The sequence below is a fragment of the Odontesthes bonariensis genome, chromosome 16, assembly GCF_027942865.1.
Source record: "Odontesthes bonariensis isolate fOdoBon6 chromosome 16, fOdoBon6.hap1, whole genome shotgun sequence".
Lineage (NCBI taxonomy): Eukaryota > Metazoa > Chordata > Actinopteri > Atheriniformes > Atherinopsidae > Odontesthes > Odontesthes bonariensis.
The window spans coordinates 21,880,681-21,907,676 of NC_134521.1; the positions used below are offsets into that span (position 1 = coordinate 21,880,681).

The 26,996-nt window shown below is 43.8% G+C and overlaps 1 protein-coding gene across 7 annotated transcripts in view; it reads left to right on the top strand.

Annotated features, from left to right (window-relative positions):
* arhgap32b (Rho GTPase activating protein 32b) overlaps positions 1–25,600 on the top strand; it is a 110,488-nt gene extending 84,888 nt beyond the window's left edge. For 4 of the 7 annotated variants that reach the window (XM_075486586.1, XM_075486589.1, XM_075486590.1 and 1 more), the window contains 12 exons: positions 8,770–8,919; positions 11,195–11,297; positions 14,064–14,208; positions 14,785–14,867; positions 15,202–15,309; positions 16,129–16,274; positions 16,360–16,561; positions 17,578–17,723; positions 17,820–17,894; positions 18,017–18,868; positions 19,161–19,816; positions 21,741–25,600. In XM_075486586.1, coding sequence (XP_075342701.1) covers positions 8,770–8,919; positions 11,195–11,297; positions 14,064–14,208; positions 14,785–14,867; positions 15,202–15,309; positions 16,129–16,274; positions 16,360–16,561; positions 17,578–17,723; positions 17,820–17,894; positions 18,017–18,868; positions 19,161–19,816; positions 21,741–24,002 — 4,928 coding nt within the window. In that variant the 3' untranslated portion in view covers positions 24,003–25,600. Of the gene's footprint in view, positions 1–1,343; positions 1,919–8,769; positions 8,920–11,194; positions 11,298–14,063; positions 14,209–14,784; positions 14,868–15,201; positions 15,310–16,128; positions 16,275–16,359; positions 16,562–17,577; positions 17,724–17,819; positions 17,895–18,016; positions 18,869–19,160; positions 19,817–21,740 lie in introns of those variants that run through there. The other 3 variants (XM_075486588.1, XM_075486591.1, XM_075486592.1) reach the window with 2 other exon arrangements.
* The last annotated feature ends 1,396 nt before the right edge of the window (positions 25,601–26,996 follow it).

The following is a 26,996-nucleotide window of genomic DNA, read 5'->3' on the forward strand; positions in this document are numbered from 1 at the left end:
TCAAGGTGTGATGAGGTGCTGGAACAACTTGAAAAAAAATCCCATTGAAAGTGCTTTAAATTGACTTTGGGTCAGGTGAAAGAACCCTGGAAATTGTGTGCGTGTGTTGGACTGACATTACACACGCTGAATCGTCTTTTTAGAGCAGGGGTTCCCAAACTTTTCCATGCCAAGGCCCCCCAAACAGTATTAGCTTCTGGCCCCCTTTGCAAACCACGGACAATGCTACAAAATATGTAAAGAAACATCAACTTTTAGAACGTATTTTCTTTCTTTTATTCACGGACAGTAGCTTGCCGTGTGAATGCAGCCTGACTAAATGCTCTTCTTTACGTCTGAAGAAGTCGACCATTTTTTCGGACTCTGACGGATGTTTTTGTATCAAGTGACGCTGAAGTTTCGAAGGTTTTGAACACTCATTTGAGAGGCTCTCCAGACAGAGGACGCATTTCGGGCAATCGTGGCCATTTTTCTGTATGGCTGTAAAGCCAAACTTAAAGGCGGGGTAGGGGTTCTTTTTCTGGAGCATTTTTTTTACATATTGCTTGAAATACTCTTCAAACCCCCATTGCAACCAATTAATTAAAAGTTTTGACACAAAAGTGAAAAGTTTTAGTGGCCTCTAGAACGAACAATCCAGGAAAAACACTATCCAATCATACTGAACGGACCGTTAACAATGATTGGATTCTGATGCCGTCTATCAAACTGCAATCTGCTCCTCCTTCCCCCTGTGCGCGTACCCTGCTCCGTGAACGAATTACGCGTCCAGAAGCTTGGCAGGAAGCTAAACTAGAGCCAGCTTGGCTAGCACCTAGCATTATTAAACGTATAGTTAGCATATACTAAATGCTAAATACTAAATACGGCAACGATCGATGCTTGCTGTCAGAACAGCGCTCGTGCACCTTCGTGCTCGTGCGCGTTCATGTACTCTAGAGGCGTGCCTTCGGGGGGAAAGTGAAGAAAAGGGTTGGGACTTTTTACCTGTGTATTTTCAAAATGCAGCTTCGCTGGACTCAAAATCCAGGATCTCCTACCCTACCTTTAATGTATGCTGCCTCATACTTTCTGATTTTAGTCGGCCAGTTCTTTCAGTCTCTTCCAAGTCAAAAACCTTTCCATTTTGGCTAAGCTACCTATACGCTAGCTTGAGGAGCAGCGCAGCTTGAGAACAGGCGCAAACCGCCAGGTCTACGATGTTTTGACTGGCAGCCAATCAGAAAGACAAGCATGGCAAATAACATTTCGATATGATATATTATTATAAATTGTATTCTACAATACCGATTTAAAAAAAAAAAAAAAAAAAAAAAAAAAATGTGACAATTTTTTATAATGATGTTTAAAAAGAATTTAATTCTATTTTTTAATTTTTGCAATTTTTTTGTTATCTTCACTCCAATTTTCTGAGGCCCCCCTAGCGCCCCCTGGCGGCCCCCACTTTGAAAACCACTGTTTTAGAGTACAGCTGAGCTTAATCTTCTGTCATTTCAAGCTTTGTAAAGCTGTTTGTTGTTGATGTGGGAGCTGTATGGGGACTTTCACTTATAAACGGTGTTCGTTACTTGGTTGAATTAAAGGTTGTCGTCGTTTCTTATCACAGTGTGTTTTAGCTGCTCTCCCAGACCGCGAGAACTGTGTGTAATCGACATATTTCCGGGTGCACTTGAAGGCAGCAGAAGCGCATGCACTTTAGCCGACACGAGCTGACGGGACTCAGACGACTGCACGCGCTGCTTCGTCTGGTCTGTCTGAATTTGAAACTTTGTTGAAGAGGCCGCGTCGCCCTCTGAAGAGGCTCTGTTGTTGTTTCGAGCAGGTGTAAAGTTGGCGGAAGAAAGCGGCGAGTTGTTCTTTGGACTTTTTGAGTTCCCATCTGAAAGCCTGAGGGCAAGCCCAGCCTTATGGAGCAAAGGTAACCTTTCAATTGTGCCGAGTCCAGGCTTTATCCTGCGTCTCCCTATGGATTTCTGTTTTAATTCACATCTTGCGCTGTTTTATGATGAGACTCTGATGCTTTAAAGGGGATTCATGATTCATAATGACTCGTTATTTTCCTTTTTTTTTTCATTTTTTCTTTTTTCCCCTACACTTTCTCTCTTTACACATAATTAAATGTTAATTACGTTCATATTTGATAGCTTTCTTAAAGCAAAAGAGAAGGCTATCGTTTCGATGATTTTCATCTGGTGGAACTTCTATTTGAATATGTTAAAGCAGGAGATGAAGATAAGTGAAAGCCAGCTTTGTTCCCCTCACTGAAATTTGAGTATAGATGCACCCAGCTCCTTATAAAGGGCACTTGTGGAATTCATTGTGGTATAAACAATCATCTATAATTTGGTCCTTGTTTAAGTATGGGAAGTCTCCAGCTTATCAAGAAGTTTTATGGGCTTTTTAAGATACCTTATAATTACCCTTTTATGTTTATTTGGGAAGGGATGGTGTTTTACAGGGCCGCAGTATATCTGAAATTATAATCGAGCTTCCATTTATATTATGCACGAGAAGGCACCTTGAAAAATAAATGTGTGAAAGATGATCTCCTTTCTCTCTCTGTCAACAAAAGCTCTTGATTATGGAAGAGCTGTTGTATTAGCTGTATTAGATTACATTTGATGTCAGAGGTGTTCCTTTTAAACTGCTCTTTGTTATTTGGTGCCCGCATTCAATTTCTGGGGGGGGGGGGGGGGAACGGAATTAAATGCTGCTCATTGGTTGCTGTCATTTATTTGCGCTCACGTCATGTGCTCTGCAAAAGTCTCGATTCACCCCTCATTTCTTGATATTTTTCTTCCAAGCAGCCAGACTGTCTTATAAACTTTTAAAGTGGTCCGGAGCAACTGTTCTCCAGGCTTTCTGAAGCTCTTTCTTTGGACATCGGCTGCTTTTTCACTAATTTTCAGTCCAGTTCTTGTACCTGAACATATTCAGAGCAATGTGTTTTTTTGTTTTGTAACCTACTTAACACTGACCTACAAAAGTTTTAAAAGGAACCTAACAAAGGTAAAGAACCAGTGTTGTGTCTACACATAACAGGCATTTTAGATTGTATCTTTAGACACTTTGTTACTAGCAGCCGGTCACAAAGACACATGAGTTGTTCCCATTTCTTTAATTACTTTAATTAATAACTAAAAATTGGACAGACATGAAATTGTATTTGCGCTTGACATTCTGAAAGAGCTGTTAGCGGAAAACTTTGCAGTGTGTCCTTAAAACGTTTGAAGCTGGACAAGTGGAGAACAAAAGAAGAAGTGTCAGGCCTAAAAAGAAAAAAAACTATCTAAAATAGATGAACAGTATCTGAAAGTGATGTCCAGAAAAAAAAGAGGAAAAAAATCCAGCAAAAAAATCGCTCAGGATCTACTGTTGGCCCAAGCCTCATCAGAAATGGTCTCCATGGAAGGGTGGCTGTCAGGAAGCCATTCTTAAGGAAAGGAAAAGGCTGAGCAATGCCAAATGACACAAGACGTAGACTGAAAATCAGTGGCAGCAGGTCTGATGGAGGGATGAATCCTCCCCAGAGCCCGGACCTCAACATTACTGAAGCAGTGTGGGATCATCCTGACAGAGAACGGCACAAAAGGCAGCCGACATCCAAAGAAGAGCTTTGGGATGTCCTTCAAGAAGCTTGGAGAACTATTCCTAAAGATGGAACTCTGTTTTTTGCCTTTTAGAAACTGCATTTCCATTCATGTTTGTACATGTTTTGATAAATTGCTGTGCCTATTTTTCTGTTTTCCTGTCAACATATGAAGAAATGAGGGCTGGTTTCGAGACTTTAGCACAAGGATGGGACCCGTTTGAGTCCAGAGAGGGAGATGCAACAAAAAGAGATTTAACTGCCACCATCGTTGCACACTTGGGCTCTTTTGTCCAAACAGAGGTCGCTGTCAGTCATGACTGTGTTTTAATAGACAGACACTGCTCTGTTGTTTAGACTCTGAACACCCCATGCAGAAACACCAACAGGAGCCATCTCAGCAGATGTAAACACAGTCCCCCACTGTTATGCTCTGTTAGTAGAAGTAATGCAAACACTGTTTCTGCAGTCGTCGTCTCTCAGGGGAGAATCCTCTTTTCCCTTTATCTTTCTTTTCACATCAATAACTGTTTGAACCGATAACTTTATAGTTAATATTCTTGGACAATTGTCACACAATCGCAGACAGCTGGTGATGGTGGCTGAAAAGCTGAAATGTTTGATGGTGGTTTGAATTTCCCTCTCAGCAGCCTCCAAATGTGTGTGTGGTGTCTGTTGGGCCTTGATGATGTGCTGGCTGAAGAGGTAAAAAAAGACTGTGATGATAGCATTTTTGCAATTTCAGGGAGCCACAGCCACGCCTACCAGTGCTTTTGCATTCAGGGGAGCATTGATCCTCACAGCTGTTGAATCAAATACTGTAGTCTAGAGTCTGCTCAATGCCTCTGTGGTATTGCTTCTCTAGTTTAGGAAGCTGTGACACAGTTTTGCAGCTGTAAAGCTGGAATTTTCCTTAAGTCTGTGGACTGTAAAAAGTCCTGGCTAATTGAAAGGAATAAGGCAGTGGGTTGGAAAGAGCATGATGCTCACCAGTACGTCTGTAATTGTTCCTGCTCTAATGCTTGGCCTCCCCTCCGCTCACCTCTTCATGGTCATATCCTCCTCTCAGCCTCTCATGGGGAAAAACCTCATCGGAGACGGTCGGCGGAGGGCTTGAAGCGAAGCCTTTTAATCTTCCTCAGGCGTTCTACCCATCCTTCTGCTCTGTGTTTTCGCTTGGTTTCCTGCTCTGGGTCTTATCTGCTGAATATGCCAAAGAAAAAAAAAGACAGGCGTGGGATGCTGGCTCTCATTTCTCTTATTGTAAACACTTGAGCCCCCACCTCTTTCTGCAGCGTCACACGTCAAAACAGTCTTCATGATGCTTGCAAACAGAAACCATTCTGTCTTAATGTTGGTATTAAAGAGATATTATTTGTCCAGGTCTTGATTCAGGCTACAAAAACTGTAAAAACTATTAAACCGCTCTCATGCACTGCCTGATTTAAAAAAAAAAAAAAAAATATTTAAAAAAAACAATTAAAAAAAAACACGCACTTATATATTGTTGGACCACCTTAAGTATAGTTTCAATGAGCTTGTGGCGCCATTTGTGTCCACAGTTGCATTGCATCTTGTATTATTGGGAAAGTCGGATCACTGTGGGAAGTTTTCTCCAGCACATCCCAAAGACTCATCAGGGTGAAGGTCTGGACTCAGTGGTGTACAATCCCTGTGTGAAAATTAAATCTCATTCTCTCTGAACGACTCTTTCACATTTTCAGCCCAATGAATCCTCCAGATGAATCCAGTTAATAACCTGATTTTAAGAGTTTCGTCATCTTCTTGAGCCTTGAGCTCGAATTTTGTGAGATTATTTCCCATCATGCACCTGGTGGAAATTCTTAACGATTAGTTAAACCGATAAGCAGCTTTTTCCAGGTCACGGTAATAAGGAGATGAAAATATTGTAGAGACATTCGTCTCTACAATGCCATCATAAAATTAGTTGCTCCTCCTTTTTTGTTCAGTCCAACTGTACCATACGTTTATTGCCTCGTCGCCATGGTCACTCTCTGCCACAGCTTCCTGTTTGGAAGAGACAGCAGCGCATTTGTGGGTTGAAATCGCAGAAAGTGTCGCTGAACGACACAATGTGCATAAAACAAGACTAAAGATTAGCGATGATGTTGAACGTGTTTGATTTTGTCGTAACCCCAAGATGTTTGAGAAAGACAGCCTTAAAACAGCCTGGATTGAGTTTTATGACCACCTTACACCAGCTCGTCAGATTTCATTCTGACACTGGAAATATGGTGAAGTGTCTGGCCAGCTTTCGTTGCTTTGTTTGTTTGATGCAGACTAATAATTTGGTCCTCCAAAAACAGAGTTCGTGTCTTCCAACATTTTCGTTTACTGAATGAGAAGCTACTCGCTGCATCAGTTCGGAAGAACTAACTTGTCGTCATATCAACCCCTGCAGTACATTTCCAATATTTTTTCCCTATTTTCTCAGCTAAAACCAGGCGGTAACTCATTTTTTGGGCCAGGTTGTGTGGTCATGCAGCTGGAAGGTGATGTAAAACATTGTGCAACACCCTTCTGTATCTCTTGTTTATCTTCCTCCTTTGTCGTCATTGCAAATAATCGTATCCTGTTTGTCTTATGAGGGCCGCTTTCCCACTCTCAGCCATTGTTAATGTATTTTAGCATTTGGAGTCATGGAACACTCTGAACTTTCAATTTGAAATGTTTAACTTAGCACATTTCAACCCTCAATGTGAGTCAAACTTGGCATAAAAGTGAGGATATCTCTGCACCTGCTTGTAATACAGAACCGCTGGAATGTGGTGTTAACTGCCACATGCTGTAAATGTCATCATTAATGTCACATAAAATGGTTTAGCCTCCATTAGTCCCTTTAAGCCTTTTGCCCAGCTGGTGTCCGTGGCAGCCTCAGGGCTGAGTGTTCCCGGCCTTCGGGCTGTCATCCTCTGAGACAGTAAGCAGGCGGGACGGGAGTCTCAGTCAATCCTCTGAGGCATGTTAGTCACTGAACTCCTCTTCCTCCTTGTCTTCCAGTCAGTCTGCGACGTGTCAGTAAAAGCCACAGTTGCATAGTCAGCTCCCACCTCCTCCTCCTCCTCCTCGTCCCTCCCTTCGTGATACTAAAGGCCCTTTTCTGATGCCTCAACAGTAAGTAAACAAAGCTGCCTCAGCGGTTTTGTGTGCGGCTACAGCAGCGCAAAAGGAATTTCTTCCTGAGGGGAGAACTGAAGCTCCACTTTTCCTTCAGATGGAATGACTGCACGTGTTTGCGGACGCTGGCCCAGAGTACAATGGCAAGCCGAAATGATTTATTTTAGAAAAATAGAAACTAACAGAATAGATTTTGGAATTATTTTTAATAAACTGCTGTTTATTAGATATTAGTTTATTAGATGTTTAACATTATTTTGGACGTTACGGGCCTTATCCCACTCAAACCTTCACTACTAACTCCTTACCTGTTTATCTTGGTTGCATTTTGTTGCTTTGCTGCACCGTTTTGAAACGGAGGAGCAGACGTGCTGAGGTTTACGTAACCTCTTACGAAACCTCTCCCACCCTTGAACTCATTAGCTCTTCGCTGGTGTCCATATTTGCATTCTGAATGTTCTCAGCAGGCTGTCAGTTAAGAATACTGTACATTTGACATGCAATTAAGACGGACTCTGGAAGTTTTACTCGTCGCCGTGTAAGAGGGTCTCGCACAGCGTCTCTACTTTTTAATTCTGATAGTCATAGTAGCAAGTGTGAGTATTAATGCTGTGTGAGTCGTCCCGATACTTACCACTGATTTATTATGGCTGCAAGACCAGGGAGTCAAGATACCGCCAAGACACTTTCACCGCCATTGCATTATCTTCTGAACACGGAGTTTATCTTTTGCTTTCTTGTACTTGGCTTGTTTTTTTTTTTTCAGTAAACGGTGGCCTGCTTTCAGTTATATTGTAGTTAAGGTGAATTCTGTCAGGAGACGGAAGGGGAAGGCGGCATCTTATAACACGATGTTCTCATTTGATCTAATTTCGTCTTTGGATTGCAGCCTGCTCATTTGTTCTGGTCAGAAGTTTGGAACAGGTATAATAAATGCGATGTCAAGTCTGCCAGATGCACAGAGAGAAGTGGAAGGGCTGAGATCGTGACTGTGTTTAAAATCAAGTCGGAGGAATGTACCCTGGAGTAAGAAGTTTTTTTTTTTTTTTTTTTTTTTTAAATGATGCGAAAGAGCAGTTTTTCCACTCAAGCAGGAGATGTCGGTGGAAAAATCTGAAGAAGAAAGAACACAGCTTTTATTATAGTCCTCACACGTGTTCTTTTATTTGTACTGCAGAGCTGATTGATGGTCTCAGTCAGTGTGATGGGATCAAAGAGAGATGAATAAAAAAAAAAGTTAAACCTGACACAGGAATGTCTTCACTGAAGCAGTGACAAGAAAACAGACACAAAGATCAGATGGCCAATAGTTTCATGTTCTGTGATGACTTGGTTGAAAATGGAAAAATAACCCAGAAAAGGGCAGATTATGTGACTTCAGCTCATAATAAGAGTTCGGCTCAAATTGATTCTGGCAAGTTAATTTATTCTGCGCAGCTGAGTCGAGTAAACTCGCCCCTGAGTGCAAAAACGCTCACTCTGCCACTGTTATGTCACCCGTGGCTTACTGTGTGCGATTTTTGGGGCAGATTATTGAACAAACGCCTGAGGTGAAGGCCAGCTTCATTGTTCACCCCTTCGGAAATATGCAGATCGTTTGATTCACTCTCCACGTCTCTCCAGTACAGAGGCTGAAGTTTAAGGAGCTTACCACCTTTCCCAGTCGTGATATCTGATTAACACGGGCTGGGTTTTTCTCTTTTTAGGAAGGCCTGTCCCCCCTTTTTGTTTTGAAGGGAGCGGACGATGCTGGTGTTTCGATGTGGAAGATTCCTTTGCAGTTGCCTGGGAGGTGGCATTTAAGATCGAAGCCACCGCTTCAAGGAAACTACGCTTGCATAAAGGAAGCGTTTGCATTAGAATGAAACTGAAGTGCACAATGGCACAGCTTTTGAGCCACTTGTCTGGGGTGTTTCTCCCTGGTGCATGGACTGAGTTTTAGTGAATTGTGAGTCAGTGTCAAGCCTGCCGTTACTGTGCAGCAATAAACCGTTCTGCAAGGTATCTAAGATATGTCCTTCCTTCCTTTTCCGACTCCTCAGTATCTAAGAAGCACGGGAAACTGATCACCTTCTTGCGCTCCTTCATGAAGTCCAGGCCCACCAAGCAGAAGCTGAAGCAGAGGGGCATCCTCCGGGAGAGGGTGTTTGGCTGCGATCTGGGAGAACACCTCCTCAACTCAGGACATGATGGTGAGTTACGCTTACGAGCAGATTCCCCCTTGTTCGCTTCCACTCTTCAGGTCTTTTCACACACGTTCTGCTTTCCATTAATGTGGCAGCAGCTAGCTTGTCTGTGTTGTGTGCGAGTTACCCCCCTGGTGTTTTTACTGTAGTAGTCTGACTAGATCTGGACTCGGAAACATGTGAGCGTCACTCGGTATCATGATAGTCAGTGATGATCAGCTGCAACGCCAACGCATGGTTCTCAGCATCTGAAATGAACAAATTTAAAGAGTTTGATCACCTGTTTCCATCCACCACCGCTGCGTTTTACACAACCACAGGCTGATATTCATTTTTCATAAAGAATATATTGTACCAAACTTCATGCTCTGTGAAATCTCGTGCAGACCATAAATATCACATGGGTGCACTGTGGCTCTTTCGTTACTGTCATCATTACTGGACGAAGGTTTGTGGTAAAATGACCAATAAATGATAAACTTCCCTCTGGACACGGGACACTGAGGTGCAACAAGGCAGCCTGATTCCCTCCGCCATAATATACCATAAGTGTCATAAGATGCTATAAATGTATATATGGCAGGTGTACAAATCTGTGAAAAAGAATAATCCGCTCTGGGACGTATAATCTAGCTAACTAACTAAAATGTCGCTTTCTATACACATTAGCAGAGAGCAGCGCTGTTTGACATAAACAATAAAGCACAAGCTCCTTTGTTTACTTTTTTTGTTTTCCCCTGGTCTTCCACTCTCCTTTATTATCTTAACGTGTACGACAAGCACTTTCTGCAGTGGCGAGCTACGTCTGCTTGCACAGGTGCAGGATGCACATCCTGGTTGGAAGTAGTCTTTGTGGTGCGTTCAAGTGCTATTTTGGTGTTTTGGGAAGCCTTAGCAGGCAATTAAACATGTTGTGTATATCGTGTGAAAAAGGCTTCACCGGCCAGTTAGCATTACGTGGGCTGCCTGTGAACAAAAGTCTGTATTTCCTGCTTCTGTTTAGACTTTTTCTATGGTAAAATTTCCAAAAACACTGCTTGGATTTTATGTACTTGCGTACCTCTTGTCTTGCCACATTCTTCCTGATATCTATCCGAGTATATAGTTTAAAGATGAGCGTCTAATTATTCGGTCGGTGACATAAGAATATTTATGTCACTAATGGAAAGCTACAAACCCGTGGCTTTTTAGCTTAGTGTTAAGACAGGAAGCTGGGGATAATAGCTGTTAAAGAGGATAAAAATCAGCTTTCAGTGGGGTGAGATGTAAGCTAATGGTTTTCTGAAAGCAACACATACTGCATGCACTCACATTCTTTACCAACTCTTTCTGGTTGTAATTAAGCCGCGCGCTGCTGTAAAATCCATTTACACGTTAATCTGAGCTTTCTGTGCCCGGGGCGGCGGCAGGTGAGCCGTTGCGATGGTCTCCGTGACAGAGCGGGGGGAGAATGGAGTCCCTTTAGTTTAGTGCTGCTGTTACACTGTAACTCCATCTCTGATCATCTCAATGATGCCACTCTGATGTTGGCAGTAATCAATAATTTAATTTCAGTTCATGTTGACACCACGCTGAAATTTCATTGTTCGTGTTGGTTGATCGTATTTAAACTCCTTATAAGTGAAGTAAATAACATTGAGGAGACGATATGACACTTGAAATTCAGCTAATATTCAATGCAGTTTGGTTTTAGAGACAATCTATAAGACTTAGAAAGCCACGCGTTACTTCATATGCAGCATCGGATTCCTATTTCATAGAGATAGAAACCTTCACATATACTTAAATGTATAGAATCATATTTGTGTGTCAATGAATTGGTAGGTCTACACATTCCTGAGTCTGTACTCTCCGCAGCTGGAGAAGACCAGACTGTTTCCTTGTTTTCTCTTTGAGCGTTGTATGGAATTTGTCAGAACAGCTGCTTCAGCGAATGTCCCACTCACTGTCACCCTCTGAATGATGTGTGATGGTGGGAAGCCTGGGAACCTCCTTCTACACGCACACACTGACCTTGTCTCCCATTTAACTGGGATTCTCTATGATTCGTGGTTGCTTAAGAATGAAGAGCAGTCTTGTTTTTGAGGTTTTTCTTTTTTTGTCCGTCCATTTTCAACATACAATCACAGACTTGAAAACTGAGTTTAAGTGATAAGCTCTCTCACACAAAGACGGGTTATCTCTGTATTGAATGTATCCAGAAGTCTCAAAAGCCATTTTCCATTAAAAAGCTCATGAGAGAGGTTGAGAAGGGATGACATGCTGTGTTTTCTGTTGGCAGTGCCCCAGGTCCTCAAGAGCTGCACGGAGTTCATTGAGAAGCACGGCGTGGTGGACGGCATTTACCGGCTCTCTGGGATCGCCTCAAATATCCAGAAATTGCGGTAAGGAGACGTACGCCAACTTGACAGATCGCAGCACGGAGATCTGTCCATGCTGGTCAGTCTTAGGAGGAGCTCACACATTTCATCCGGATGTGGCCTTCATCCAAAAGATGATAACGTGTGAATTCCAACTCCATCTGTGAAAGAGAAAAAAAAGAAACGGAACAAAATGACACCAGTTGTTCTTCATGAGAAAGATTTAAATGCTGAATGATGTCACACCCGGTTAAGAAGTTGATCTTTGGTAATCGGAGCTGTGCGGCGGATCCCGTTTCTGAAAATAATGTTGTTTTGTTTGTGGACGTGTTGTTATGCTGCTCTGATGTTCTGAGAAGTTTCCAAAGTAACGCAGTGTTTTCATCTAAACACAAAGCACTTCGCAGAAATCTTGACCCTCATTTTTTCATATATTATTAACACATTGAATACCGGCGGTGTTTACGGAATTATGTCGTAGAATCCCAGCGTTCTAAACCATTTTTTGACGTTTTTTGTACAGTCACAGCATATTATGTGATAGGGCCACTGAAACATGTTATGGCTCGTTTGAAAGCTGAGACTGGCGACGCCATCCTACGTACTTCCGCCCAAAGATTTTGGCTCCGCACATAGTCTGGCCAAATCCCCCTACCTCGGTTCGCTCAGTGTTTTGCCAATCAGCAAACAGTTGCGAGTGGTGACGCAGAACTCACGCGCGGAGTCCATTGTAGTCCATATAATTGTAGTTCAACCGCAGCGGAAATAAACATGGCGACGGAAGAACGCTAGAAGCTATCCATGAAGTTGTCTCAACTCTGGAGAGCATTATACAATTAAAACAAGAGCAAGAGGAATGCCTCGTCAATTTTGTTAGTGGCAAGGATGTCGTAGCTCTCCTTCCAACTGGCTTTGGGAAAAGTTTGATTTATCAAATGGTACCGGTATAATGAAAGCGGATGTGGGAAGCGTGATTCGCGAGCAAGCATGAACCTCGGCGCATAACCTACGTCCTTTCTAAACATTACTGATTGGTTAAGGGAACTCCAATGAATTTAAGTTGCTGAGTAAGGTCCCACCCTCCATGGAAACAGATTCCTATTGGGTTTTTCCAGACTGTTTGACGGAGTCAACAGTCGGCTTTCGCCCAGGCTAGCAAAGCCATTGGTGTAATGATCAAAATGTCCAGATGATGACACCAGTTTTTGACTGCCATCTATGTCAGTTCTGTTCATCACATAATTACAAAAATCACACAGAATGTGCATTAGAATGTATAGATTCAGAATCCATAAAAAAAAAACGTAAAAACGTATTTTTACCATTTGGGAGCCAACGCATGGGCAGTAAAAACGTAGTTTTACGTGACTTGGGAGTCAATATGTTAAGAAAACAGGAAGTGGGTGCAGTGAAACAGATTTTGTACATTTTCAGCAAGCTTGGTAGTCAGTATTAAGTACGACCATTTTCATTCTCCAACACAGTCTGAACCCTCTTTGACCAGCTTTCTGTCATTTCTTTGAGTAGTCTTCAGGAATAGTTCTCCAGGCTTCTTGAAGGACATCCCAAAGCTCTTCTTTGGATGTCAGCTGCCTTTTGTTGATCATCTGTCAGGATGACCCCACACTGCTTCAGTAATGTTGAGGTCCGGGCTCTGGGGAGGATTCATCCCTCCATCAGACCTGTTGTCACTGATTTTCAGTCCACTTCATTTGGCATAGCTCAGCCTTTTCTCCCTGTTTCCCTTCCTTAAGAATGGCTTCTTTACAGCCACCCTTCCATGGAGCCCATTTCTGTTGGCTTGGGCCAACAGCAGATGGATCAGCTGAAGGTCCAGATGCATCTCTCAGGTCCTGTGTCAGGTCTTTGCTGGATTTTTTTCTCTTTCTTAAGGACATCACTTTCAGATACTGTTCATCTGCTGAAGACATATATATATTTTTTTTTTAGGCCTGAGACTTCTTCTTTTGTCCTCCACTTGTCCAGTTTCCTCATATTTTTAAAGACACACTGCACACCATGCTGAGATATGCCAAGTTTTCAGCTAATTTATTCATCTTTGTGACAGGCTATAACAAAGTACCTCACGATACAATTCAAAATAGTTTCTTGACTTTGTTATGTGTTAAAACTACACCTGACTTCAACCCTGGGGTTAGGAGCCTTTTTTTTCTGCTTGAATGATTCATAGGTCAGTGTGAAGTGGCTTAATAAACAAAAAAACATTACTTTGAAAATGTTCAGGTACAAGAACTGGACTGAAAATGAGTTTTTGTTTTTTTTTAAACAGCCAATGTCCAAAGAAAAACTTTAAAAGAACTTCAGAAAGCCTGGAGAACTATTGTCCAAGAGCACTTGGATGGATTACAAGAAAGTCTGGCGGCTTGGAAGGAAAATCTTAAAAACTGGGGTGAATCATGACTTTTGATCAGTACTCTGTTCGGTGGGTATTGCTATTCTGTTTGTAACATTCTGCAAGGATTTGCACTTTTGAGTTTTCCGTTATTCTCTCTGGAGCGTACACCTTCATGTTTTGTCTTCAGATTATACAGTGAAACATGCATTTCTGCAGCTGTTTTTGTGGTTAGAGAATCTCAGCTTCTTCACTGTGAAACCAAACAAAATAAAGTTACTGACCCCAAATACAAATTATTCTGTTGATTAGCAGAGATTTGATCACCTTCCTTTATTTTTTTTATCTGAACTATGACTCAACCGTGTCCCGGCTCCATCTGTCCATTAAAAATCTAGAATTTATTCATCAACGCATGTCTCTGTCTCCTCCCCCAGGCATGAGTTTGACTCGGAGCAGATCCCCGACCTGACCAAAGATGTTTACATCCAGGACATCCACTGTGTTGGCTCGCTTTGTAAGCTCTACTTCAGAGAGCTGCCCAACCCCCTGCTGACCTACCAGCTCTATGAGAAATTCTCTGTAAGCAAAACCCCACCATGTCTCCTCTGTCATGCACCAGTTTTTTTTTTCCCTTTATTCTAATGTATGTTGACATAACTGCAAACCCTTATTTGGGTTGTTGATGTTTCTGTGTTCAACATTTAGACCATAAACATTCCTTAAAGAGTCATTTTAGATGAGACTTGAGACTTATGACCTCATTTATTTTGTAAAATAAGCAACCAATTTCCGCAGATTTTGTCTTTTAGGAATTCTTAAAATTCATCACACGCTATAAATCACAGACACCCCGAAAATAATCGTGTTGTGCTTGACACACCCTGTCATTACACATACAGCTAACCATTCTCTGTGACTTGGAAAAGAAACCTTCTCCAAGCACAACTGAGCCATCCCTGAGGCTGAAGTAAATGTTTTCTGGTTGTTATGGCAGCAGGGAAGAGGAGGGGGCTTTATGACCTCAACTTGATGTCCCCTCTATGCACCGTGTAGCGGCGTGCACCTACGATGTCACAATAGTGAGTTTGATGTTGATACACTGCGTATGTCCCCTCTCACCATCTCCCCGCCTCTTGCTCTGTTTTCACTGTGAAGGACGCTGTATCAGCGGCAACGGATGAAGAGCGGCTCATCAAAATCCACGACGTCATCCAGCAGCTCCCTCCGCCGCATTACAGGTCAGTATGGGGGCACACTGCCCCCCATAGGCAGGCCACTGAACATCCTTACAGATGCACAGTACATTCAGAGTAGCTGCATACGTCTGCTTGTGTTACAACCACGGCTCTATGTGCTGATACTCTGCGCTCAGTGGCATCATCTGCTGAACTTTGCCTTGATTAATTGAATCCAGCCTTTGTATAGACGCACACAAGCAAATTTGCAAGTGATTCCCGAAAGATTTTAGCTGAAAAGTGAGACGCTGACCTTAAGAAGTGGCTCCGCTGTGGACATTAGTCTTTACATCCGTTGTGGGAGCCAATTAAAACTGAGTTGATATTTGATTCCTAGAACTCTGGAGTTCCTTATGAGACACCTCTCCCACCTGGCAGCGTTCAGCTACATCACCAACATGCACAGTAAGAACCTGGCCATCGTCTGGGCGCCCAACCTGCTGAGGTGAGATCTTCTTTTTATGTTTTACATCGTGAGGAATGCACCATCGGTGATCTCCTAAAAGTTGTCTCGGCTGGCTGTGGATTTTTAGTTTTTAGTGTCGAGTACATCTCAATTACTGTCTGTTTTACAGCACCGTGCAAAAATGAGCAGCCCCTCGGTTCTTTCTATTTTTCTTCCTGGCAGCCAGACTTTCTTGTAATCTTTTTGAAGTGGTCTTGAGCAACAGTTCTCCAGACTTTCTGAATGTCTTTCAACTAATTTCTTTGGACATTAGCTACTATTTCACTCATTTTCAGTCCAGTTCATTGAACCCGACTATATTCAAAGGAATGTTTTGGTTTTTTAAGCCACTTAACATAGACATATTATTCACTGAAGCATTAAAAACTCAACTATGGGATGAAAAATTGTTGTCTAACAACTTTTCAAAGAACCAATTTTCAAATTTATCTCTTGGCAATTCGTTAGCAGCCCAACACAACAATACAGCATCCAAGAAGCCTGGAGAACTATTCCTGACGACTACTTAAAATGAGAAGAAAACTGCTCATGGCAGATATTCACTTTCAAGCTTGTTAAAAATGAACAAACTATTTGTATTTATGTTTGCATCTTCCCAGTTTTATTTATTTATATATATATATATATATATATATATATATATATATATATATATATTCTGCTTGAATGAAAGGATTTAAGCAGGTGTTCATGTGAGGGTGTTATATGATGCTGAACATTTTCACACAAAACTTTACTGACTTTTACGAGAGCTCTTTATTTAAACCTGTCTTTTGTCTGTTGTTGTTGTTGTTTCAGGTCCAAACAGATCGAATCTGCATGTTTCAGCGGTACAGCAGCCTTCATGGAAGTACGAATCCAGTCTGTAGTGGTGGAGTTCATCCTCAACCACGTCGATGTGCTCTTCAGCACAAAACTGAGCTCACTGATAAGAGAAGGAGCAGGTACGCACAGGCATCAGGCTGCTGCATGCACACTGTCAGCTGGCTGTAGCTTTGGACATTAATGGTCTTCCTGCCACATCACCAGGTCACAACTCTTTGTCGCGGCCCAAGTCACTGCTGGTTTCATCACCCTCCACAAAACTTCTGAGTCTGGAGGAAGCCCAGGCCAGGACCCAGGCTCAGATAAACTCTCCCGTCACTGAAGACAGCAAGTACATCGAGGTGGGCGAAGGTCCGGCCGCCCTGCAGGGCAAGTTTCATACAGTCATCGAGTTTCCCACCGAGAGGTTTGTTCACTCGTCTTACTTCTAGATCGGTCTTTGTAAAACAAAATGTAAAGTTCAGTTTAAAGGCTTTTATTTTACAGTGTTGCTCCTGTCAACATTATTTCACAAATGTTGGAAAAGACAAAAATCCGTGATTCTGTCTCCCTCTGCTGGTATAGTTTCCCTCCTGCAGCAGCTTAAAAGCTTTGCAGTCCAGGAAGTTTAAAGGGTTAGTTCGCCATTTTGCACATTAAGCCCTGTTTTTAGGTAGTCTGGGGTGAATTATAGATGTTCTGATCACAATTTGGACATTTGGTGCTGAACGGAGCATTTAGGTGTCCACTGCTGCAGCCCCCCCACCTTTGCATTGAGTCAATGACCACTCAAGCAAACAATCATAAAACGGCATTAAACTTTCGTTTGAAAAGACATGGAACTCACCGTGTGGTCAGTGGTGGACAGCGATAAATTGACCCGAAAATCGCAGCGAAATGTGCCTTCTAACAGTTGTTTTAGCATTTGGTGGACCTATTTTTCCGGACACCGTTGAATAGCAGCAGCAAGACATCCAGCGACATACAGCGCGCGGAGTAATACTAGTCAAACCAATACAAATCAATGAAGACGGACAATAATGGTAATATAACTTCTCTGGAACCGTATTTTGCGGTGATTTTCGAGCCAACATATCGCTGTCCACCACAGACCACACGGTGAGTTTCATGTCTCTGCAAACGAAAGTTTAATGCCGTTTTATGATTGTTTGCTTGAGTGGTCATTGACTCAATGCAAAGGTGGGGGGGCTGCAGCAGTGGATACCTAAATGCTCCGTTCAGCACCAAATGTCCAAATTGTGATCAGAACATCTCTAACTCATCCCAGAATACCCCCAAACAGGGCTTAATGTGCAAAATGGCGAACTAACACTTTAAGTAAATGGTTCAGAAACTGAATCATTGATTACTTTGTCCCTTCTGTGAGATCCTTATTTGCGATGCGTCTTGTTAATTACAAAAACTGTCTGAATCGATTCCTAGGAAAAGGCCTCCAATTAAATCCAAGAAGTCTCCTGTGGGTAGTTGGCGCTCTTTCTTCAACCTGGGCAAGTCCTCATCCATGTCCAAGCGCAAGCTGCATCGCAACCCCAGTGAGCCCAACGAGCTGAAGTCTATGGCTCTTCCCGGTGAGTCCTCCCATCACAACCAAAATGAACTTCGTACAGAGAGCAGAGCTCAATCTGGAAGACGTGACTGATTTGTTTTTTGCTGATTTGTTTCAGGAGGCAGAGGAGACACGGCAACATTAAGGTCAGCCAAAAGCGAAGAGTCACTGAGCTCCCTGCACAATGTTGAAGGTAATTATTTGTCCTCCACTGTACTTTGACTCAGCATAACTTGGCTAAATATGTCAGTGCTGCCCAGAGCATATTATTCATGCTCTCTTTTCTGTTAAAAAGTGAATATTATTTATGATTAGGCTCTTTTCCTCCTTTAGGGGAGTCCAAGGTGTACCGTCCTCGGCGGCCACGCTCCAGCAGTGACGCCCTGTCAGCCTCCTTCAACGGCGAGCTGCTGGACAGCCGGCAGCACTGCAACTCGTACGATAACCTTGATGCCACGGAGGAAAGCGACGGAGACGACGGGCCCATCTGTGTGCCTGCCCTCATCTCACCTCCCCGCTCAGCAGGTGAAGATGTGGACCTCAGCCCGCCAGACATTGGCATGGCTTCCTTAGACTTTGACCCGATGTCTTTCCAGTGCAGTGTCCCCGACACCTCTTATGCCTTCCCATTAGATGACTTGCCAGCTGGGGCCGAGGGCCCCACGTCAAAGAGCAGTCCTGGCACCATCTGTGGCAAGACCAACGGCTCTGACCTCATCTCTGCCTCCTTCCTTGGCGGCTTAACTTCCCCCTTGGCATCCACAGACTGCAGCCTGTCTGAGGGAGGGAGGGCAGAAAGCAAGAAACTGACCACTCCCTACTCTTACACCGATAAGCCCACACAGGCCGTCTCGCCTATCAAATGTGCAAAGACCACCACTTTGACACCATTTGCCACCTCAGAGCTTTTCTCTGCAGAGACACTTGACAAGAATACGGCTGGACAGGTTGTCTCTTCGCAGCCTCTGTCTCCTCCTCCGAGACCCAAGGACTCGCCTCCCCTGATGGGCAGCGTGCTGCTGAGGGCAGCGGAGCTGTCGCTGAGTGAAGCTTTTCAGATGGAGCTGCACTCTAAACTCACAGCCTTTGACATTTTGGATAGTAAAGACCTGAGTGGAGAGGACGGCGTGCAGCAGATACCAGCTGCCAGCAACCAGGACCACCAAGGTATGAACCAGAAACTGACTTCTCTAACTGCAGTGTGTGGCATGCTTCTGACTTGTCACTGCCTCGTTTATCATTTTTTAGATTTAAGATTAGTTGATATAAACCTTTTTTTTTTTTTTGGCAGGTTTCATCTTGAATTAATCTTTTTCTTGTCTTGCCAAAGCAGCATGCTTAACTGACCCCTTTCCTTCTCTTAAAGCACCTTAGAACTTTCCTCCCACTTCAACCTACTGCTCTGTTGCTTACTCGTTGTTCAACTGCACCTCCTTTATGTCTTTTTTGTTCCTGATAGGAGTCATAACTCCAGACTCTTCAAAGGACCTCACCCCTCGTTCCCTAAGCTCTACAGCTCCTACTTCTGCCCCTCCTCCCCCTCCACCTCCTAAGAATGCTGCCCGCATGTTGGCCCTGGCCCTGGCTGAGTCAGCCCAGCAGGTCTCCTCTGAGTCCGCAGACACCTCCACACTGGTGTCCCCTGTGCAGAAGCAGGAGGCCTCCAACCTTCAGGACTTGGTACATTCATTCTTCCCACGTTCCCAGAGTGCTTCTGAGGATGGAGCAGGGAGAAGTTGTTCCCCACCACCCAACATCACCGCTACAGCTGTTACCACAGCCTCATCTTATCCATCCATACCCAGTCCTCCAGTCAAACCACAGCAACCAGGGTTAACCAGCAGGATTACCGAGCCATCAGACGGCGTCAATTCCTCTACAACTCCGTCTCGGACTCAGCCGGAAACAGACTCCACCCCACCAAACACTCCACTTTACAAGTGCGTCCCACTCTCCAGCTCAAGCAATCTGACTTCTCCTACCAGGAAAAGTCCAGAAAGAAAGCAGTGTGTCCAGGGACAGGTTCCAGTTCACACAAGCTCATCCAGTGCCACTCCAGCCACCATGCCCAGTAGCAGCTGCAAAGATAAAGTCTTACCAAAGTCTGTTGCTGAGGTAAATATCGGCATTTTTGTATGTAATGTGTACATTTGAAGTCGGCATACATTGATTTTGTATTCAATAAGAACGATTCAGACAGAACTTGATAAAGAAGCTGTTATTCACCAAATATCAGCCAGTTGCATTTCACAGATTTCAGTTCTGCCACAATGATGGTAATATCAATTTACTCCGGTATTTATTTTCTGGAAATAAGAGACATCCGTTACTACCCTTAAAGAAAAAGGCAGTTTTACTGTTCACTGACATTTCTCCTCTTAGCTTTTTATTTGGGTCTGTGTTTTTGGCAGTTTGGGTGGTATTCTTGTCATTTAGATGCTCTGAATGTTAAAAATGCTGAAAAACACTAGCCTGGAAAACCAGCGCCAACTGCTGGACGGCAAAATGTTTTGCCTGCGGTTGGGTCTGGCCTCGATCCACTTGTCATTTTGAAAATACTGCCCTGAATCTGGCAGATGGCAACTAAACCAATCACAACGCAGAGATGTGTTTTGAATCAACGCGGGCGGGCCAGAGGGTTCTGGTGCGGGGTTTTGAGGGAGTGACGACAGAGCAGTGCGACGTTGGGCAGTGGAAGCGAACCTAGACAAGCGAAAGCACAACAAGAAAGATGGCGGCGGCAATGGAACAGTGCTCGTTTGATTCAGCCTTGGCACACAGCCATTATAACGAACAGCCTTGCCACTCTGTATTAAGCCCCATTGTACCGGCTTTTTGGCTGCAGTTCCACCAGAATTCCACTGGGAGCGTCGGTGGAGACCAGAATGAATGGGGCCCTATGGAGCTAGATGCTACAAATGGTCAGTTTCACCTAAGTCTCCTCAAGAGCGCTCAGATTTGAATGTAGTTTCTGAGAGCTCAACATGGGTTTCAAGTAAAAAATCTACTGAACGAGTACATATATCGCTTTGATTTCTTACTGGTTGGCTTCTTGTTGTCCACAACGCGCTAGCATTGTGCTAATGACAGCTGGTCGACCAGCTATGTATGACGTCATATACACTTCAAATCCTTTTTTTAAGCAAATGAGTGGCTCTAAAAATCTAAAACTCAGCCATGGGTATTTTCTAAACACCCTTTTTCGAAAACAACATTCGAATTACTAGAGAAAAAATTATATCTTGAGATAAGGGCACGAAAGGGCGTATAGCTCCATAGGACTCCATTCATTCTGGTCTCCAAAATTGGGCGCCCCATGTGGAAAGAGGGTGGAACTGCAACCAAAATCGCCTCGTTGGAAACCGGAAATGCACCGTGAGTTGCGTATCTGTCCTATTATAGAATCTGTGCTTGGCATCAGTTTTGGAAGAGTCCCCTCCCACCAAAGCTTTCTGTCGCGCTTACTACGTCACAGTCAGTTGCGCTGATTGGTCAGAGCGTTGGCCTATAGGCACAGACGCGGTTTGAAAGACAACGGGTTGTGCTCATCAACAATGTTCCGTTGTATCCATTGATCGGTGCCAGACTAAATTAGACATCCAATCCATTTAGGCTGGTTTATCAGGCTAGAAAAACACAACAAAGATAATGAACTCCTGCACAGTCGAGCCTGTTGTTTTGAACTTTGATTAAGCAGACAGCATGACGTGGGGTTGCACTTCACAGCAATCCCATCAATAATAAATAACTTGTTGAGTATCATGAGCCAATAGCCACAAAAGGGATAATTAATCATTTAAGGAAATATGATCATTCAGTTTTATTGACATTTAAATGAGAAGCTCAACACAACTCCTTTTTTTCCTACATCCAAGCTGCTATTTTCAATCTCAGTAGCTGAACAGACATCGTGGAACAGTTTGGTAACCAAAGTAGACTGGTGACACGGGTCAGCATGCAGAGGAGGTGTGTGTGGGGCTGGTAAACCTCTTGTCCCACAGCAAAAAATCTTAACTTTTTTGTGTGTTTTCTTTATCAGGTCAAAGCAGAAGAGGCTGCACCACCCCCCGTCCTTCCAAAACCATCAGAACAGCCACCTCCAACAGCTCATAAACCCAAAAAGCAGGCGGTCTCCTTGCCACAACACCAAACACAAACTCAGCAGAAGAACCAAGCTCAGATTCAGTCTCATCTTCCAGCACCGCTTCATGCACAGTCACAGCCTCCCGCACAAATCCATTCCCAGCCCCATCTCTCAAAGGCCAGCGCAAGAGTAGCACCCACATCCGCCGAACCTGTTGAGAAGCCTTGGGAGGCCATTAAGCCCGTACAGCCTTGCACAGAGTCTGGAAAGCATAATGACTGCCATGGACTCAAACCTCCAGCCCCTCCCATCCGCACCATGGAGAGCAAGCTGGCCGCAGCGGCTCTCAGCCAAAGTGAAGCTTCCTACCACATCTTCGATGAAGGCTCTCCAGCTGGCCATCTGGGGGAAGCTGTGTCACCCCATCCTCATTCTCCTCGTAAATCCTCTGCACACCAGCCTGCCTACCTTTACTATGCTAAAGGAGAACCAGTCTTAATTGAACCTCCAGGAGCAGCTTACTACCACCAGAGGCCTGTTCCTCTGGGCCCACAGTCCATTCCACACCATTACAGACCAGACAGCGTCACCCCGCACTCTTATGTGTCCAAGTCTGAGCCTCAGATACCTTACAGTGCTCGAGTTGATAACAGATACAGCACTTTAGGGCCCAGGTCCTACCACCATTCCATTAAGCTGAGAGGAAACCCCCGCGGTGTGTATGTATCTCCAGGGCCTGGGCATCAGGGTTATAGCCATGACCGAACCCACGGCTACCCCACCATCCGCAGAGTGCACTCCCTCCACGTCCCTTCCACCATTCGCACAGTTCCCATTCAAAGGACTGAAGTTCCCCCAGACGACGACATATTCTTCTACCACCGGCCTGTATACCAGTGTAAATCCTACCAGCAGCCCGCACAGCAGCCCGCACAGCAGCCCGCACAGCAGCCCGCACAGCAGTCCTCACAGCAGTCCTCACAAACCGACTACCACGTCACCCAGCTGCAGCCTTACTTTGAGAACGGACGGGTCCAGTATCGCTACAGTCCGTACTCTGGTTCAAGCCCTCTGGACTCGCCTTACTACGACATAGACCCTTATGGCACTGTCCGAGTCAGGCACTTCCACTCCTACGGCGGCCGAGATGCTGGAGCTGTTGCTGGGCGACCAGGTGGAAAGGCAACTGGGTACCACTACCTTGCTCACCACGTTCTTCCTCCTGGCAAGGAGCATAGCTTTGTCAGCAGGGACATGCCGCCGAGTCATGGGAGCAAGGAAGCTGCTGCTTACCTGGCGTGGGATCCAGAGGAGGCAGAGAGGCTCCGCATGCACTCCATCCGCAGGGAGAGCCGGGCCAGACTGAAGATTAAAGGTCCGGTCCTCTCGCAGTACGACAATGTGGGCTTGTTCACACCAGCAGATATATCAGGCTATGAAACCCTGCATCTGCGGAGTAAATCAGACCCTGGTAAAGGTGTACTGTTAGCATCCGAGAGCAAAGATGGCCGCTACCTCCCCAGACACATGGTGGCAGACCCCGACGTCCTCGTGTACATGGAGACTGACAAGAATGTCCATGGCAGCGGAATGGGTGACAAGTCAGATGTACTTTCCAATCAAAGCATTTCCAAGAAAGGCCAATCTTCTCACTCCCTTCCTACCACTCTGAGCCACAGTCTCTCCCATCAGCAGGAGAGCGGCCGACACGAGGCCAAGTACGAAGCCGGAGAGGACGGCAGCCGGTCCAAACACCGGCAGGAGTTTCCAGGCAAAAGGAACGTCCAACCACGTTACGAGTGCCCCGACTCTGACCACCACCAGATGAAAGTAAAAACACCAAGTGGCTACCACAGTACAGACGACCAGCCTTCAGCCCCCAGGGAGCAGCACGCCCGCTCCAAACCGGAGCGATCACACAGTGTCCGAGAGGAGCAGCACTACAGCCAGAGCAAGCCGAACCCAGACAGAGACCACGCCTATCAGATTCTCAGCACTAAACCGGTGCAGTCCCACTACGACAACTTGGACGATTACCACCCAGTACCTCAGCCGAAAGCCCCTGTTCAAAAACATGGAGGCTCCAGCTCTTATCCAGCCCCGGGTTTCTCAGTGAGCCACAGCAACAGAGCGTACTCCACGGCTCTGGGCCAGGGAGCCTTCATCCAGACTGACCTGGGCATACAGAGGCCAGAGGCTGAGATTTGTACAGAATGAAGCGTCTGAGCGGGAAGGGACGTTATCTTTAGCTGTGTAGAAGAAAAAACTGTCGAGCTACGGTTGAGCAGCCTCTGCAGGACAGTGGACTGTTACATCACCAATATTTTTGCCTCTGTATTTTTAATGAATTGTAAAGAATTTGTCAGACTTTTTACAGAAGGTCCTGAATGTAGCTGGAGGTCATGCTGTGATTGATTGAGACTGTAGCCAATCATAAATATGTATGATAAGAAAGACGTGGGGGACTTTTGACACCAACCACAAAAATGTAAAATATATATATATATATATATATATATACTATTTACATACATACATACACACACACACACACATATATGTGTGTGTGTGTGTGTGTGTGTGTGTGTGTGTATGTATACAGATAGAATCACTAGTAAAAAGGGATTTTTAGTTTTTGTCTTTTTTTTTAGGTGTGACGCTGGGCATGAACATGAACTGGGACTACGGTTTGCATTTTAGGAATGCATGCACTCTCTATCTCTGACAGAACAATTCTGTGTACTTCTCTATCCGTTCCATTCTTTCTCGATGTTACAGCACAAGTTAATGAAGGAGGATACATTTAGGTCACCATGCCCCCTCCCGCTGACACACACACACACACACACACACACACACACACACACACATGAAGGCGGTACAGTGTGTCCATGTCTGCTTTGATGAATGACAGATTTGATAAGGAGCTACAGTGGGCTACTTTGAGTTGTTATAGTGGTCATAAATGTCTTATTCTCTCTGTGACTGTGCCATTTTTAAGGTAACTTTGTTATAAACAGATTTCAGTGACTTCTAATGGAATGTTTTGGTACTTGTCTGTTCTTCATTGGAAGAGGGACCAAAGACTTGGCACATTTCTTGCACATACGGGATAAAGATGAGAAGGTGAATGATTGTTGTCGCTTCAGAAATGTAAAAGGTTATTTTTTTTCCCTTTTTTGTTTGTTTTCTAATTGATGGTACTTTCAGAAACTGGACTGATTGAATAAAGCTGAAATAACATCCTCTCAAACAACATGAAGAACATGTTGCCGCTGCTTTGTGGGGAAAAAAAACAAAAACAGTTATGACTAGCCTTAATTTTTTGTTCCCGGATACCATATCTTGTTTACCGTTTTTGTCGGGTCCATTGTCATAATGCACAAACGGTTGAAATGATTCTCGATAGTTTGGGGGTGACTGGTGATTTGGTTTTGCTCGGGTTATTTTAGTTTGGTATCAAACTGGTTTTGAGTTTATAACCATGAGGGAAGGGATTTTGGGGCCAGTTTGTTTTTAATGCTGGAAATAGATGAGTAGTACATTCATCTAGTATTATACTACAAGCCTTCTGGGTTCAGCATAATCTATAGAAGACGGTATATTTCAAATATGTCTCAAACCAGGTTCCACTATGTAACCATTTGACTTCTATATCGCTTGCAGGTTTTGCTCCTCTTGCCTTATCTAAAACCTCTACCTTCTCAGATTGGGGTGTTGACGTAAGGCACTGTGTACTTGAATGTGAAAACACTTGTCTCAAACTAGAGGTGTCTAAAGTCGCATATTAAATAAAACTGTTCAGGAATAGCTCAGATCTGTGGCTTTTGGTATGCTGTTGATTCTAATTTAAATCTGCTGGGCTCAGTGGCGCAATTCAGTGAAGAGGAACAAGTCAAAGGTAAATGGGTTTCAATGGGTTTCCTACTGAGTGGCTCTAAGAAGGGGCTTTTAATCATAGATCTAAGTTTATCTTCAGCCGTGACTGATATCACTGTGATTTGGCCCTAAACAGTTGCTTTTAGGAAATAAAGCGCTTAAACTTTGACTCATACAAAAGCAATATGATGAATTCTACCCCACCTCCACCATTAGATTATTCCCAGATGATTGCTGTACCAATATTGACCTTTTAAAGACCCGTTCTGTCGTCTGTGGCACCACAACTAAAGGTCAGAAGCCACTGGCTCAACCACAGCCCCCTTTAAAGGCCGTCTACCCAGTCAATTTTCCAAACTATAACTAAGTCCTCCGTGTGTTAACTACAATGACTTTAAACCATGGAAACCTGAGGAAAATCGTATACCTGTATGCTATGTCAGATCTGAATGGATTAATAAGTGACCTCCAAACATCACAGAGTACAATTATCTACTTAAGCTTGAACTGCCTTCAGCCTGCACCAAATGCTCGTAAGAATACAGAATTCTGAATTCTCACCTAAACTGTGACCCGCTGCTACAAAACTTCAATTTTATTGGCATAAGGAGAGGTCAAATGAAAAGATATAACGGGATTTACTGACGTGAAAGAGTCAAATTTGGAACTATATTTAGTGATTAGAATCTGATGCGTCATCTCTGTGTAGGGGGTTAAATGAAAGGGGATAGGCTAGGAGGACCCCTGACTCAAAAAGGAGCCGGCAAGAAGAACATTACACCAGAGTTGTGATTATAGAATAAATTTATAAGGTGAGTTTGAGAGCGTTGGAAAAGCCCAAATACCAGAGAATGAGGGCAGTGGTGAGGGAAAACATATTCTATTTTGAACTTACTCAAAGGCGTCATTAATTTAGCCCTTTAACTACAGACGCCTCACACAGTGGATTGTCATCAAAGAATGAAAATGAACTCATACATACCACAATCATATGTTCACACATAAATACAAAAAGATTAAAATCAGAACCAAACCACTGGCCGCGGTTTCAAATTAAAAAGAAAATTACAGTATGCAAGAGAAATTTTTTTATAGAAGTTAAAAAGAATTCAAACTGAACAGTTCTGAACCCAAAAAAAATGTGCCTGATCAAAATGAAAGATGTTAAGTCAGAGAAATTTCCTTTCCACAGACATTTTTCAGGATTTTAAAGAAGGAAAGAAAAAAACACCATAAATAAGATAAATAAAAGACCATAGCCTACGTTACATTTTTCAAATTAAAATGCAGGTTGAATGCATTTTCTGTTCCTCACGGATAGAAAATTAAATG